This window comes from Geotrypetes seraphini, chromosome 15 (genome assembly GCF_902459505.1).
Source record: "Geotrypetes seraphini chromosome 15, aGeoSer1.1, whole genome shotgun sequence".
NCBI lineage: Eukaryota > Metazoa > Chordata > Amphibia > Gymnophiona > Dermophiidae > Geotrypetes > Geotrypetes seraphini.
The window spans coordinates 71,163,688-71,181,680 of record NC_047098.1 but is presented as its reverse complement, the minus strand read 5'-3'; the positions used below and the strand labels follow the sequence as shown (position 1 = coordinate 71,181,680).

The following is a 17,993-nucleotide window of genomic DNA, read 5'->3' as shown; positions in this document are numbered from 1 at the left end:
CGCCGGCAACTCTTCAACTCGTCCCCCCCCCTGCCCAGCTGATCCTCCATCCTTCCCTCCCTGCTGACCGCGAGTGAGCCCTAACTTTAACCGAAGAAGCGTTGGGCCGGCAGTACTCTGAACAGGCTGCTTGGCCTTGTCTGTTGGGGATTTCACTCTGCCGCATTACTGATAATGTGGCAGAGTGAAATCTCCGATGGACAAGGGCCAAGCAGCCTGTTCAGAGTACTGCCGGCCCAACGCTTCTTCGGTTAAAGTTAGGGCTCACTCGCGGTCAGCAGGGAGGGAAGGATGGAGGATCAGCAGGGGTTCGGCTACGTGGTGGGGGCGGAGGGGGTACTCAAGGATTCTGCTGCACAAGGGATGGGAGGGAGGGGGTGAAGGATGAATAGAAGCTGGGCAAGGGTTCTGCTGCATAAGGGATGGGAGGGAAGGATAGAAGCTGGGCAAACTTTTTCTGAACAAGGGGATAGGAGGGAGGTAGGATGCTGCACTTGTGGGGGAGAAAAAGGAAAGAGGAAGAACTGGGGTGAAGGAGAGGGAGGGAGAGATGATCATGTGCATACCCCAAAAATAAGACCTAGTGCCTTTTTTGGGCCCCAAATGAATATAAGACACTGTCTTATTTTCAGGGAAACATGGTATTCTACAAAAAAACATGCAACAGAAGGGAATATAAACTAAAAATGTCAAATCCCTCCGTTCACAACTCACATCTTATTCAAGATCACGCTTGTGATCCTCTGAGTAAGGACTGCAGGTAGGGTTCTCCTATAAGCAAAACTGTCCTCTTATAGGTAAGATGGGCTCCCTTATTTCTATAAAATTCTGTATACAGAGGGAAAGGCTGTACACAGAGAGGAGGATTCTGGGTAAGGAAAGGAATGGGGGCAGATTTGCAGACTCAGAGAGGAATGGGGGAGAACTATGGACACAGGGAAGAACTAAACAAAGAGAGAGGATGCTGAGCATGTGGGAAGTAATGGGGAAGATTTCAGACACGCCTTAGGGAAGGATTAGAGCAGGGTCACAAAGGTGAGATGCTAGACACAGAGAAGGATGCACTCCATAGTAAGGGGGAAAAGTTGGACTGCCCACCTTGGGCACCATTTTCCTTTACTATGCCAATACTAACTATTAATATCTGTAATAGTCTTTCTAAGGGTCTTTCACGAAGGCTTTTTCCCCAGCAGGTTTATAAGGGGGGGAGGGGGAACCTTGAATCAAGTGCTTTCACTTTAGACAGCATTTTCTTTCTTGGTTATAAATCTCACCATTTTCACATCTCCTTGGCTAAAATTGCCCTTGTATCAACACATTTCAGTGGCAGACAAATAGTGAGGCATGTGGTGTGAGTTAGTTTTAGAGGCCATGAGAAAAGGCAAATGATATCTACTGGGTTGTTGTTTTTTTTTTGTTTCAGGCCGCATTAATGTGAAGAGTGAAGAGATAGACGATATGCTGAAGGAGGCCCCGGGACCCATAAATTTCACTATCTTCCTGACTATGTTTGGGGAGAAGCTGAAAGGTACCTACATTGCATTTATAGATGTATACTACATGCAGTGCAACAACTCAGAAAGTGTATGATGCAAATAGAAAACAAACAAAAATATTCAAAGTTCAGCATAAAGAAATAAACAGTCTCCTCAGTTTGGTGAGTCCGGAGTCATAACCATAGATGGCAGAGAGTTTAGATATTCATTTGCTGAAGACACTGAATCAAAGGTCCTCCAACCTGTAGGGGAGTAAACTCGCAATAAAGCCAGGTAAGCCAGAATAAACCTCGGCTTACGCTGAGAGAGAGAGCAGCACATTTTGAATTTGACAGTGAATTTTTTTCTCCAGGTTAAGGGGTAGCAATGGGTGCTACAGTAGCCCCTTCAGTAGCATGCCTATATATGACCCAATTGGCATAACTATGTTATTTGAAAAGAAATTTGTATATACTAGTCAATAAGCCAATAGTATTTTATCATGGAGAAGGTTTATTGATGTCATGATATGGCAGGGATCTCTGAATGAATTGCAATAATTTTTTCAATATATCAATGGGGTTGATCCCAACATAACCTTTGAGAGCATTTGAGAGCAAAAGGAATCAATCACAAATACTATCTGATCCGTGCATTCAAATAAGGGAATTGGAATTAAAATGTAGGAAGGCAGCAATTCCCTAACTAAAATCAGGAACACCGACTGGGCTGGCCGATCATCAAAGAAGCGACTGTCTAGAAGGGTAGAAGAATAGCCTCGGAAAAGTTGTATTCAATGTCCATCATAAGTAAGTTTGTCTTTGGCTGGCGGTATTTTTGCATCAGCGCTGCTTTACAAACATAGTTATGAATTTTTGCCATTACTACCCATGGCCTAGTATACTCCTCCAACTGTCATCCTAAACAATGCGCTCTTTCCAATCGAATGAGGCCTAAGTCAGAGGAAACTGGTAGCTTCAATTTCAAACACTGCACCAATGTTGAAATAAGGCTAGAATCAGAAATGGATTCTGGCAACCCCACAAACCTGATGTCTCTTCGAAAGCGATTTTCAAGTTCTTCTAATTTTTCTTCTTTGCGAAGTTGCTCCTTCATAATTGGCAGGTTTTCTGATGCCAACTCTCCTGAACCTTCAACCTCTGCCACTCTCCCTTCAACTTTCCCATGTGACGGGAAATCTCTGAGAGTATCGCTTCCACTCCTGCCAACTGTCCAGAAAGTTGAAGAAAACCCAGTTCTAACTGAGTGAGTTGCTGAAATCGTGGCTCTAGCACTTGGACCACTGCAGCAGTTATATCTTTTTTATAGTCTGGAGTAAATAAATCACCAAAAGGGCCCACCATATTAATGGTCTGCAATTGACCTTTGTCGCGATCTTTATCTTTATCCTTACTTCGTTTTAGTACTCATCTGGGATCTTGTTATGTGCTCATCAATACAAAGAGAAATACCTTTTATTAAAGAGTCCGGTGAGTACAGATAAGCGATTAATTAGGAGGGTTGGGACCCAGGGAGGAGGAGCTCAACACAGACGCATCTGTCCAAGCTCAATACATCGCACGACCTCCTCATAGTCTCCTTTTTAAAAATTAAGTGCTGTTGTATTGGGTTTCCTGTGTGAAAAAATATTTTCTCTGGTTTATTTTAAATCTGCTATTTAGTAACTTCATTGCATGCCCCCTAGTCCTAGTATTTTTGGAAAGAGTGAACAAGTGATTCACATCTACCCTTTCCACTCCACTCAGTATTTTATAGACCTCTATCACATTACCCCTGAGCCTTCTCTTCTCCAAACTGAAGCTGCTTGAAATCGGTCCATCCCTTTTATCATTTTCATTGCCCTTTTTTAATTCCGCTACATCTTTTTTCAGGTACGGAGACCAGAATTACACAGTGTTTGAGTTGTTTTTCATTCCTTTCCTGATTATTTCTAACATTCTATTTGTTTTCTTAGCTGCCACCACACATTGCGCTGAGGGTTTCAATGATGAAGTCTAGATCCTTTTTCTGGGCAGTGACTCCTAACATGGAACCTTCTATCACTTAGCCATAGTTCACGTTCCTCTTTCCTCATTATCAAGCACGCTTTACTACTATTACTTAGCCTTTGTTTCTTAGGAACATGATAAATCACATTTACCATATTAATGCTCATATCAATACCCTATAACCTTAGCAGTAGCTTGATGTTATACATCTATTAATGTAAATGTAAAACACTTGCACAGTTGCGTGTATATTGTGCTCCTTGTGTGATCTGTCAGTGAGTTGTTTATGTATTTGTTTCTTAGGATTTATTTGCAACCTTTTTGAATAAATTCATACAAACCTGTGTACAAGAAGAGAGCTGAACATAACCTTGGTCGCTTATCTGTGCGGCTGTCAGCCCTGAATATCAGCTGCCACTTGCATATGTTCTGAGTTGTAGCCAGAATATTGCTCCATTCTCCCCTCCCTTCCCCTTTAACAAGAGTGCAGCAACCTCTGACCTCTGCAACCCCCCAATAAGTGTATATGCCCCCTCCTGAACCTCTCTAATCAAAACATAGGCCTCTTCTGAATCACAATCTATAAGAATATAGGCCCCCCTCTAGAAACCCTCAACAAGAACACAGATCCAGCATCACAACCCAAGAGCAGCCCACATCATGGACCCACTTCTTGACCTCCCCCTCCTTCTGCTCTGTAGGCTGTACCTGGGCCTAGCTTAAAGTCTCCTGTGGTCTAGGGTGCAAAATGGTTGCCCCAACCTCTAGTGGTAGTCTCATGGTACTACCACTAGGGGTCAACCTTTCATATAAGGGCTGGTTGAATATTGACTAGCAATATTTTCCCATAGATAGTTGACCCACAGATAAGAAAATGTAAGTTCTGCTGGTGCTTTTGTGCTTGAGTATTATGCAGTTAATTTTCAAAATTAGCACGTTAGCTGTTGGGGGTAGGGATAGAGTATATAAATCCCATGGATCTTCAAGTTTTTGCAACAGTTTTCAAAGCAAAGGTATGTACATAATTAAACTTAGAAAAGTATCAAAGCAAAATGTACCTGCATCCACTTGCATCTGCTTTTTCTGTGGGAGCTTTCTTCCAATTAGAACAGCATGCATAGTTTTGAAAACATAAACCACGGGAACTGATGTAGTCCATGCTTTCACCGCCTCTGGGAATGCCTCCACTCAATGCATGTAAACAGACAGAATGAGCAATTTTCCATAGCCCTTTTCTGCACATTATACTCTTGCTCCCTTCTAACTCTTTCTTTCTCTTTTTGCCATTTCATTCTTTGTTCTTATTGTAGATATAGATATATATATATATAAGGGGATGCTGAAAAGTTCTCAGCCCAATCAAGAAGAGAATGTGACGTGGATATGGTTCAATCAATGATCTGAAACAATGTCAACAAACATAGAATTTTGTTTCTAGAAATTGCCATAAAATAAGATAACACTCTTTTCAGCTAAAGCGGCAAAATAACGCTCAGAATTTAGGAAGTTGGTTGGGCTGAGAACTTTTCAGCACCCCCTCATATTTCTTTCCCAGTTCTTTGCTTCGATCTCTTTTAGCTAGTTATTCCTCTTTCCTCTAGCACAGGGGTGTCCAATGTCGGTCCTCGAGGGCCGCAATCCAGTCGGGTTTTCAGGATTTCCCCAATGAATATGCATGAGATCTATTAGCATACAATGAAAGCAGTGCATGCAAATAGACCTCATGTATATTCATTGGGGAAATCCTGAAAATCCGACTGGACTGCAGCCCTCGAGGACCGACATTGGACACCCCTGCTCTAGCATGTTCTTCTTTCTGTAGTATCTCTTTTAATTAATTCTTCCAGCCTCCTCTACTTTCTTTTTTCCTCTCTCTCTCTCTCTCTGGCAAGAAGTCCAGAATCCATCCTTGTTGATTAATATATAGACTGTGACGTGCTCCCAATTTCTTATGAAGGGGCTCAATCACAAGTATCAACAGAAACAAAAGATATGCTCTTTCTTTCCAAATAATTAATAAGAAGCGCCTGAGAGCCCCTTTGTTCAGCCCATCACTGTTTTGCATTCAAGGGGAAAATCACCGCTGGAGCAGTCATGTCCTACTGGTTGGATGTGTCCTGCACAACAAGCAGAGCTCAATACTGAATGTTCCTCCTCAAAACTAACCCTGATGAAAGGTCTTTGGGCTAGATTCACTAAGTCCACCTATCGTGTTTGCGATCGTGTACCGAGCCGATTTTCCTCCAACCCGATTCACTAACCTCGTGGATGATCATCCTCAGACCTGATCTGATCTGATCTGATCCATGCATTCAAATAAGGGAAATGACATGAAAATCTAGGAAGGCAGCAATTCACTAACTAAAATCAGGAACACCGACTGGGCTGGCCGATCAACAAAGAAGCAACTGCTGGGGACCAGCCGCTCTTGTCCTTTCCGACTGCCCTGCTCTCTGCCGCGACTCTCCTGCTAGCTGTCCCGCTCTCTCTGCCCCAACTGCATTTATTCATAAAGGTGGATCTTGAGAAAACAAGTTTTAGCTTGCAGAGAAAGTGTCCTATAGCCCCCCACTCACCCCCCAGCAACTGAGAGGAGAAGGGATGTGGATGTGCTGGCCGCCCTGCTCTCTGACCCGATATTCCTGCTTGCCGCCCTTCCCTGCAGCATGAGCCCGTGGTTTTAACCCGCTTTAAACCCACGGGTCAAAACCACAGGCTTGAGAGTAAAAAAGTCAAAAAATAAAAAAGCAGCTCATGGACAACAAACACATGCACAGATGCGTCGGAATCGCTCTGCAGCAATCCGTGTCGTCGGTAAGGGGTATTCCTCCGATCACCCTCATTTGAATAAGGATCTGTTGTGGATCAGTTGGCCTGCCACGGATCGGACACAATCGGGCAGGTTAGTAAATTTAGCCCTTTGTAATATATTATGAGAGTAAAAGAGAGAGATGAAAAAAACAGTGGAAGGAACTTCTTTGTACAGCATTTCTTCTAAGGAAGAATCAATCTGAGAGGTTGGTGAAAAGTATTTCAAAATTTTTAACTGGAAGTGATTTGAACTCAGCACACAGACACATACAAAAATAGAGAGAGAGGACTATATTTTAGCTTTCTATAATAATCTGGTGGTAAGAGATGGTCCATTGTTATATAATGCCAGCCAGATGGAATTGTCTCTACAGGGATATGTCATGCAATTTGTATAGAAAACAGAGACCTTGCACATCAAAGAAACCACTTTATTTACCAACTAATCAATAAAGGATGCCAAAAGCCGGAGGACATAGCAAAATCAAAGGCACAACGGATGAGGGAGGGGGTGTCCAAGACAGGCAGGCAGTGCTCTTGAAGCCTTTTCTGTTCAGGAGGTTCTGTGTCCTGCTGGGTTTTTTTCTCATACAAGATCCTCCAGAAAGTTTTGAAAGGCCAAATGTGGCTCTCAGGATGGGGGGATTTCTCCAAAGTATTTGTTCTGTTTGTGCTCATCTCACTATCTTGTGGGATCACCCACAAATCAGCAGCCTCTTCGTGCCCCCCCCCTTTTTTTAATAAGAACATAAGAACAGCCTTACTGGGTCAGATCAATAGTCCATCAGTAGCCCGTTCTCACGGTGGCCAATCCAGATCACTAGCCAAAGCCCAAGGGACAGGCATTGCTAGTGTGTATTCGCTTCACTGGCCCTCCTTAAAACCTAGTCCACATCAATGGGCAGTAATGTACAGCCACTAACCCTGGCACATTTCAACACTTGCCAAATTTATTAACACAATTTGAGAAACCAGCCACAGTTGAGCATGAACAATCAGTTACTAGCACTAATTGGCAACAATCTGGATTTATGTGCACATCTTGCTGAACGCTTTTCTATAAAGTCGTGTACATAAATCTTATAGAGGGGCATAATCAAAAGAAACGTCTAAATCCGATTTTGACATAGAGCAATAGTCTCCCAAAATCGGCAGTGGCAAAATGTCCATCCAAAATATTTTTTCCCCCAGAAATAGTCTCTTTCTACATCCAAAAAATCGTGCAAGTCCCAAACACCTAGAACAAGACCTTTTGGATGTGGGAGGGGCCAGCAAAGTGATAGACTGTCCACACAGACATGGCAACAAAGCAACAGGGCACTGCTGTGAACTTCACAAAAAGGGTGCCACACCAGAACTCCCCTGCAGGTCATAGGGAGCCCCCCTAAGCCCACTATACCCACCTGTCTACAACCCCAATAGCTCTTATGGCTGCAGATGGCACCTATATGACAGTACAGTAGGGTTTTGGGGGAGGGGGTTGGTGGGCGCACATTTTCCACTATGGTTAGAGTGGCTTATTGGCCTGGGTCCTCTTCTCTATGGTTCTCTAGCCCACCCTCCAGACTAATTAAGCCACCTCTGTGCAGCTCTACTAGGCTTTCCTATGCCAAGTGCTGATGTTCCAGATGCAGATATGTTCATTTTTATTCTGAATTTTGTGGGGATTCGACGGTGTCAGTGAACATGGGCTGTGTGGGTCTTTACTTTGTCCCTGCAGTGATTATCTGGTCACTTTGGATTACTTTTGATAGACTGATTGAGTTACAACACATGCAGATTGTGAAACATTGCGGGCAGACCTTAGGAAATTGGAAGACTGGGCGTCCAAGTGGCAGATTAAATTTAACTTGGACAAATGCAAAGTGATGCATATTGAGAAGAATGCCAGATGCTAGGGTTAGCGCTCAAGAAAGGGATCTGGGTGTCATTGTAGACAATACGATGAAACCTTCCGCCCAATGTGTGGCAATGGCCAAAAAAGCAAACAAAATGCTAGGAATGATTAAAAAAGAGATGGTTAACAAGACTAAGAATGTATCGCTCCATGGTGCCAACTCATCTGGAGTACTGCATTCAATTCTGATCTCCTTATCTCAAGAAAGATATAGTGGCGCCAGTAAAGGTTCAAAGAAGAGCGACCAAGATGATAAAGGGCATGGAACTTCTCTCGAATGAGGAAAGACTAAAAAGATTAGGGCTCCTCAGATTGGAAAAGAGACTGCAGAGGGGGAGATATGATTGAAGTCTACAAAATCCTCAGTGGAGTAGAACAGGTACAAGTGGACTGATTTTTCACTCTAGTCTAAGGGACATGCAATGAAGTTACAGGGAAATACTTTTAAAACCAATAGGAGGAAATGTTTTTTCGCTCAGAGAATAGTTAAGATCTGGAACAAATTCCCAGAGGTTGTGGTAAGAGCGAATAGCATAGCTGGTTTTAAGAAATGTTTGGACAAGTTCCTGGAGGAAAGTCCATAGTCTGTTATTGAGAAAGACATGGGGGAAGCCACTGCTTGCCTTGGATCAGTAGCATGGAATATTGCTTCTCCTTGGGTTTTGGCCAGGTACTAATGACCTGAATGGCCACCGTGAGAACTGGCTGCTGGGTTTGATGGCTATTCTTATGTCCTTACTTTTCAAGTTCCCTCTATTTTTACAGTCTACCGGCAACTTTCCATCTCTTTCCCTCACCCTGGCTTTCCTATTTTACTTCCCCTTATTCTCAGTCTTTCACTAACTGCCCTTTTTCTCTCCCCCTTCTATACAGTGTTTGCCTCCTATATCTGCCCTTTCTTTCCCCTTACATCATTATCTCCCTCTTTTCTGTCTCTTCCCCCAAATATCTGCTCATTTCTCTCTCCTCTTTCATCCAGCATCTCCATACTCTATATTCCATCTCCCATCAGTATCTCCCTTCCGTGTCTCTTTCCCCCTTCCATACAGTCTGCCCCCTCTCTCACCATTCACTTCCCCTTTCCATCATCTCCATCCTGTCTCTCCCCTCTTCTGTCCAGGCTCCCTCCTTCTATGCCCACCTCCCCTGCCATCAATATAGTGGCCTGGATTGGCCACCATGAAAACGGGCTACTGGGCTTGATGGACCATTGGTCTGACCCAGTAAGGTTATTCTCATGTGTCCTGAAATAGGTCCAGGTGACATTAACGGTCAGATAGAGCCAGTCAAATATTAGACCATCAGGCATCTATAGATTGTCTTTGAAGCCTCCTGCCACTCTTGGGGACGTGCTAATCTCATGAAGGGCACACCCACTGAGGCTTATGTTCATACAGGCTATCTTTACGAGATGCTGCATGTCAGTCCGCTTTCAGCAGGACCTGGGAAGACTCTTCTAGTCTTTAAACTTGGTACACTGTGCCCTGTACAGTAAATTTTACACCAAAGAAATACAGCCTTTTATAGCACACTGTTCCCTTACAAAGGCTCTGAGTAATTTTTCTTCTCTCTCTTTAGCTTTGTTGTTACAAATTTTGGTAGGGTGTCTCTGCCATTTAATTTGTCCCTTTTTTTGGCATCTTATGTATTTGAAAGAAAAAGCATGCAAACAGGTCAGATTGTCTTGTGAAGCACTGTTATGGCAGGGACCCAGATTTCAGTTCTATTTTAAATGGATGGTCTACCTGTTGTTGTCAGGGCTGTAGGTTAATATAGACACACAGATCTTTTCTATCATACACAATTTTCATCACTTCCTACTTCTGGGACTCCACAGATGTGTAGATTGCTCCAGCAGGGGCGATTTCCAAGTCCATCAGGATCCCCATTTGGCTCTCTGACAGTCAGACTAGTACATATACAGCTGATTCTCCACTTCAGCCACATGCTGCCCACGTCCACTAAATCAGTGCAAATATCCATGAATAGAGATTGGTCAAAGGCTCCAAGGAGCTCCAGATTGGCTCCCATTTCCTCCTCTGCTCTTCGATCATCTGGCACCGCCATCTTTGTTTTATGCAGCTCCGCCACATTTTCTTTTCCAGTGGATGCAAAATAAGTTTTAATATCATTCAAATAGCTTCCGGAGATATCACCAAGAAAACTCTACTTCGGGAAGTCTGGTAGTAGAGGGGATCAGGATGATTTTTAGGAGGAGTCTTGCAGTCATTCTTTGCTCAAATATTATACTAATCACAGCTATAGAGTAAAATAAAATATATTTAATATGAAGTGCTCAGACCAATACCCTATGAATCAGTGATCTCACCAAACTGGGGTATATTAGGGACCATCATATCACTTCATTGTCCCTATGCCACCCTCCACCATTCTTCTGATACAACAAAAGTAGTTGAACAAGTAAGTAAAAGTCACTTCTCTTTAGGGTGGATCTTGAACCTCCAGCTGCGTTAAAGTTAAAGTGCTATGTGCTTAAAAGTGCACACCCTTTGCCAACGTGAAAACTAAAATGTGCTGTTGCTGTGCCTGGCCCCCCAACTCGAGTTTTGGGTCCTTCGTCAGGAGGGGTCAAAACACAAGTTTAATTAAATCCTAGCTAAAACCTAATTGTTTGTAAGTCATTCTTTGCTGACATCACCCAGAAGTGCAGATATTAGTATTTTAAGCAGGTTCTGAGTTAGGAATCACACTCCTAAAAATAATAATATAAATAATAATAAAAAAAGATCTTGGAGTCATTGAGACAATATCCTCCACATACAGTCAAAAGTTCCTGGAAATTTGATTGCTTTGATCATAGGACTAGCCATGAAACCATCTTATCACCAGCTGCACCAGGTCTCATGGCGAGCTGCTTCTCAAGCTGGAATAAGAGCCACTCCATTCTGATATGACTGCTGAAGTCTTTCAAAGCATAATTGCTTTTGGCTTCTCTTCAAAGTGTTTACAGGTTAATTCTATCATATCTAACCTATTAATATTTTATTTTACTTCAGGTACGGATCCAGAAGAAACCATCTTGAATGCTTTTAAGATTTTTGACCCAGAGGGAAAAGGTCATATAAAGGCTAATTAGTAAGTTCATTTAATTTTTACTGGCCTGTTATAAGAAATCTAGAAAGAGAACAAGACAGACTCCATTTCTAAAACAGTTCTTGCTACAGGCACAAAAGCAGTCACGTATTCAGACCTCAGTTTCTGGAAGGGCTTTAGGGGTGGATTGGAAGTACATGGCCCACGCATTTTCTCTCTATACACCACTTCCCTGTCACTCTCCCCCCCCTCCCCCCCACCTCCCAAGGTGGTAAAATAATTTATACTTTAGCAGGCAGGATACCCAAACCCTGCCTGCTGGAAAGTCCTTTCCAAAGCCCCCCCAATCATGCATAACGTGAAAGTTGAACTGAGCATGTGGGGAGCTGACTGCCCTTGAAACAGCTTGGGGGACTCCAGGTAGCAGGGCTTGGCGATGCCACAGCTGGGTGGACCATCCTTTGGCTATGCCACTGGTGCAAAGTTGAAGAAAACCTTTGCAGCACAAAGTCTTACAAGCTAAGAAAACGCTTTACTGGATATTTTATATTTGACATGGCTGTACTGCTAAACATTAGGATGCACATTGATAAATACTCAATTCCCATACTAAGCAGAACGCTGAAATTAGCTTCATTTTATCTAAGACTTTTTGATTTCCAACAAAAAGTAAGTTCTTGAAGTTCATTTCTTTATTCCCCCCTAGATTAACACATCATACTAGTGCTGGGATTAGAAAAAGCAGGATATTTGAATTGCATGTTCCTAAGGAATATATTATTATTATTATTATTACAATAACCAGCTGTACCAAATACAAGGATCTAAGTGGTTTAAAACTAAGAAATAAGGAAAACATAGAAACATGATGGCAGATAAAGGCCAAGTGGCCCATCTAGTCTGTCCATCCGCAGTAACATTATCTCTTTCTCTCTCGGAGAGATCCCATGTGTCTATCCCAGGCCCTCTTGAATTCAAACACAGTCTCTGTTTCCACCATCTCTTCTGGGAGGCTGATCTACGCATCTACCACCCTTTCTGTAATAAAGTATTTCCTTAGATTAATCCTGAGCCTATCACCTCTTAACTTCTTCCTATGCCCTCTCATTGCAGAGTTTCCTTTCAAATTAAAGAGACTAGACTCATGCGCATTTACATTACATAGGTATTTAAACGTCTCTATCATATCTCCCCTCTCCCGCCTTTCCTCCAGAGTATACAGATGGAGATCTTTAAGTCTGTTCCTATACGCCTTATCATGAAGAGCACACACCATTTTAGTAGCCTTCCTCTGGACCAACTCCATCCTTTTTATATCTTTTTGAAGGTGCAGCCTCCAGAATTGTACACAATATTCTAAATGAGGTCTCACCAAAGTCTTATACAGGGGCATCACTACCTCTTTTTTCCTACTGGCCAAACCTCTTCCTATGCATCCTAGCATCCTTCTAGCTTTCGCCGTCACTTTTTCAACCTGTTTGGCCACCTTAAGATCACAATCACATCCAAGCATGGGCACAGAATGGGTGGGGAACATAATTTATAGCATACTTTTAGCTACGCACATCCCTTTTGCATTGACTTAGCTGCATTTACGCCAGGTCTATGTGGGTGTGTAAATGTGAGGTTACTCTAGTTGTTGAGTTTGATTCCCACTGCAGCTCTTTTGGACTCTGGGCAAGGCACTTAGCTAGGATTACCAGACATCTGGATTTCCCCAGACATGTCCTCCTTTTTGAGGACATGTCCGGGGGTCCGGATGGCTTTTCAAACCCCAGCACTTTGTCCGGGTTTTCAAAAGCTTCCCTCAAAATCATGTTGTGAAGAGGCATCTGTGTGACATCATTGCATCATGTCCATGCATGCGCAGATGCTGTCTGGGGGCAGGGTAAGTTGCTTTGGTTTTGATCACCCACAAAAAGTAGTATATCAAGTTCCATCCCCCTTCTGTGAGGCATCTGGGCACCAATGTTCCCTCTAATTTTTCATAGGCTGTGTGCGCAAAAAATTTCATCTGTGCATATTTTAAAGAAAAACTAAATTTGTGTCTGCTATAAAAATGATTGCCAGAGGGCCCGGAGTTCAGTTATGGGCATTTATGGGCAAGTCATACTAACATAGTAACATAGTAGATGACGGCAGATAAAGACCCAAATGGTCCATCCAGTCTGCCCACCTGATTCAATTTAAATTTTTAAATTTTTTCTTCTTAGCTATTTCTGGGCAAGAATCCAAAGCTCTACCCGGTACTGTGCTTGGATTCCACTGCCAAAATCTATGCTAAGACTTACTCCAGCCCATCTACACCCTCCCAGCCATTGAAGCCCTCCCTTGCCCATCCTCCACCAAACGGCCATACACAGACACAGACCGTGCAAGTCTGCCCAGTACTGGCCTTAGTTCAATATTTAATCTTATTTTCTGGTTCTAGATCCTTTGTATTCATCCCACGCTTCAGTCACAGTTTTACTCTCCACCACCTCTCTCGGGAGCGCATTCCAGGCATCCACCACCCTCTCCGTAAAGTAGAATTTCCTAACATTGCCTTTGAATCTACCACCCCTCAACCTCAAATTATGTTCTCTGGTTTTACCATTTTCCTTTCTCTGAAAAAGATTTTGTTCTACGTTAATACCCTTCAAATATTTGAACGTCTGAATCATATCTCCCCTGTCTCTCCTTTCCTCTAGGGTATACATATTCAGGGCTTCCAGTCTCTCCTCATACTTCTTCTGGCGCAAGCCTCCTATCATTTTCGTCGCCCTCCTCTGGACCGCCTCAAGTCTTCTTACGTCTTTCGCCAGATACGGTCTCCAAAACTGAACACAATACTCCAAGTGGGGCCTCACCAATGAGCTGTACAGGGGCATCAACACCTTCTTCCTTCTACTGACTACGCCTCTCTTTATACAGCCCAGCATCCTTCTGGCAGCAGCCACTGCCTTGTCACACTGTTTTTTCACCTTTAGATCTTCGGACACTATCACCTCCAGAGGTCCCTCTCCCCGTCCGTGCATATCAGCTGCTCTCCTCCCAGCATATACGGTTCCTTCCTATAAATAATCCCCAAATGCATTACTCTGCATTTCTTTGCATTGAATTTTAGTTGCCAGGCATTAGACCATTCCTCTAACTTTTGCAGATCCTTTTTCATATTTTCCACTCCCTCTTCGGTGTCTACTCTGTTACAAATCTTGGTATCATCTGCAAAAAGGAACACTTTTCCTTCTAACCCTTCAGCAATGTCACTCACAAACATATTGAACAGGATTGGCCCCAGCACCGAACCCTGAGGGACTCCACTACTCACCTTTCCTTCCTTCAAGCGACTTCCATTAACCACCAGCCTCTGGCGTCTGTCCGACAACCAGTTTCTGACCCAGTTCACCACTTTGAGTCCTAACTTCAGCCCTTCAAGTTTGTTCAACAGCCTTCTATGAGGAACTGTATCAAAGGCTTTGCTGAAATCCAAGTAAATTACATCTAGCATATGTCCTAGATCCAGCTCTCTGGTCACCCAATCAAAAAATTCAATCAGGTTCGTTTGCCACGATTTACCTTTTGTAAAGCCATGTTGCCTCGGATCCTGTAACCCATTAGATTCAAGGAAGTACACTATCCTTTCTTTCAGCAACACTTCCATTATTTTTCCAACAACTGAAGTGAGGCTCACCGGCCTGTAGTTTCCTGCTTCATCCCTGTGACCACTTTTATGAATAGGGACCACATCCGCTCTCCTCCAATCCCCAGGAATCACTCCCGTCTCCAGAGATTTGTTGAACAAGTCTTTAATAGGACTCGTCAGAACCTCTCTGAGCTCCCTTAGTATCCTGGGATGGATCCCATCTGGTCCCATCGCTTTGTCCACCTTCAGTTTTTTGCTCATAAACACCCTCCTCCGTGAACAGCGCAGAATCTACTCCATTTTCTCGTGTAACTTTGCCAGACAATCTCGGTCCTTCTCCAGGATTTTCTTCTGTGAACACAGAACAGAAGTATTTGTTTAGCACATTTGCTTTCTCATCACTCTCCACATATTGGTTCCCAGCATCTTTTAGCCTAGCAATTCCATTTTTCATCTTCCTCCTTTCACTAATATATCTGAAAAAAAATTTTGTCTCCCTTTTTTACATTTTTAGCCATTTGTTCTTCCGCCTGTGCTTTCACCAGACGTCTTTGAGTTTAGTCTGAATTAACGAAAACACAATGTAATTTTAGTTACACTTTATGTTACATAAAGTCTCATTTCAATAAACATAAACTATGTTTCATTGAAATGTTTCATTGAGCGCTACCTATAAATAAGGTATCATTGTACTTTATACTTAAAATTTAGAAAATAATAGCAATTTAGTTTTCAAAGTTTTTCCCTGCGATCTTTCAGATTTATCCAGTCTGAATAAATTCTGTCAAGATCTGTTGAGCCTCCATCTTGAAGGTGACTCTTAACACGCATCAGCATTTCCAAATGCTCTAAATGTAAACGATTCCTTTGTTTAGTCTTCAAATTGTTCATTAGACTGAAATCACGCTCACAATCTGAACTAGATACTAAGAATGTGGCACCAATGTCCATTAATTTTGCTAAATCTGCAAATTGATCATTCTGAAATGCAAATTTTGTCATATCTGGAAAGCTGTTTATCAGATTGCTTTTGATTTTTTTCTGCAATGAGGAATTTAAAGTCATTGTATTGCTGAATAATAACACTTTTCTCCGGAAGAAATTGTTTATACTTTAAACAAAGAGATCTGATATGTCCATTTCTGAAGTCAAAGTCGCATTGTGATATTGCTGTACAGTCAAAAGCAGACCATTCCTCAACTTCATTTTCAGGAAATCTTTCACCCAGATGCAAACATAGGATGTTGATGAAGGTTAATATGGAATTAGTAACCACTGAAACTTTTTCTCCAGACCTCATCCTGTTGTCAAGAAGACTGTTGACTTTATCACTCCACTTAACCTTGTCGCCTAAGTATTGCATTCGAAGTTTGTTCAATTTACCATGTGCAAGATGATAAGCTTCCAATGGTGTCAAACCACGTTTTTGAAATGCCATGGTTAAGGAAGCCAGTTCTGATAAGACATCATTCAAAACTTCAAGTGTAATATGAAATTGTTCACTGTTCAGCTTCTTATAGCAGTACTTTGCAATAGGATCATTATCTTTGTCTTCTTCAAAATATTTTAACAGGGGATCATAATTTTGAATAATTGCTTTAAGTGCAAAGTGTCTAGATAACCAGCGCACTTCAGTCAGAGGTCTGAAAGTAATTGATTCACATTCAGATGCATCTGCTATTTCTTGAAATTTGCATCGTTTAGTAGAAGACCGACAGAACACTGTGTACACAGTTCTCATTACAGTTTCTACTTCTTTCATCAATTTTACTTCTTTCCATGAATCAGAAAGTCCCAAATCTTCCTGATGTGAAACACAATGTTGCTGCACTAAATGTGGAATGTCTTTTCTCAGCTGTGCTACAACACCATCTATTTTGCCCAACGTAACAGAGGCACCATCAGAGGTGAACATAACCATTTTATTCAGGTCAAGTTCATGTTTCCTATAGAATTCCCTAATTGCTGTTACTATTGATGTAGCATCACATGCTTCCAACTGTAGCATCCCACCAAATGATGTCCTATACTCATTTGAATTGACTGGCCAATACTTAAAGTAGAGTATTAAGTACTTGTTGACAGAAATGTCTGTGTTTTCAGCAACAGTTAACATATGATACGTTGCTAATTTAATGTCTGCCATATGATCATCTTGCACGATGCCATTGATAATTCCAAGAAATTCAAACGCTTAGTTTTTGCTTCTCCAGCTATCAGGTATACTAACATACTTCGCCATGTGCTCATTGATATCTTGAACAGAGAGCATTGAGATATTCATCTTAATGGCCAGCACAACACTGTCAACAAGAACCTTAATTTCATCAGGACTGGAACGCTTCCATTCATTACTAATGTGCCTATTTTCTTTTTTGGTTGGGCTTTCAAGCAACATGTTAACCAGTCCCCCTCTTAAATTCAGATTTTTACTTCTGAGTTTCCTAATACTGTCAGTATGAGATTTACTTGATAGATGGCATTTCAGAAAGTCCAGTTTACAAACATCATCCCATATTTTTCCAGTAGAGAATTTTCCAGTTGCTTTGGCATCTTGACAATAACAACACACAACTCCATCATAGGTAAATATTTCACACAGTCGAACACGCATTGTATTTCTAGATTCCGGTGTCTCCGTTTCAACAATTTCTTAAAGCCATTCAGACCTAAAAGCTGTTGCAGCTCTCTTGCGTTTTACACTTTTCACCATTCGCGGTTTAGACATTTTAAGAGTTATATCTGGTTGCAATTTAATAAATGAATACAGTTATACAACTGCAGTACCATGCTGCACACTACGATTCCACGAAATAAACAATATGGCAGAACTTCAGGAAGTCAAAGAATCGGAAGTGTTTCATATCCTATAGGCCATAGGCTATGGCCCTATGGGGCACGTGACGTGTCAAGTTCAACTGCCAAAGTTAACGGAATCACGTGAATAACTTAAAATTTATATTATAGCGCTTCAATAAATGTGATAAATGGGAAATCAGAACAGCTGGTCTTCTGCAACATTTCATTTTAACAGTGAAAATCATTTTAGGCAAAAATTTATTTTTTTGTGCGCGCTATTTTAATTTGTGTACTCGGGTTCGGCAAGTTGTGTGCACACGCAC

At 42.1% G+C, this 17,993-nt stretch overlaps 1 protein-coding gene across 1 annotated transcript in view; it reads left to right on the top strand.

Moving 5' to 3' along the window:
- The window catches only part of MYL10 (myosin light chain 10), a 44,092-nt gene that overhangs the window by 20,246 nt on the left and 5,853 nt on the right, over nt 1-17,993 (top strand). Inside the window, exons 4-5 of the mRNA XM_033921198.1 lie at nt 1,424-1,528; nt 11,210-11,288. Of these exons, the coding sequence (XP_033777089.1) occupies nt 1,424-1,528; nt 11,210-11,288 (184 nt within the window). The remainder of the gene's footprint in view (nt 1-1,423; nt 1,529-11,209; nt 11,289-17,993) is intronic.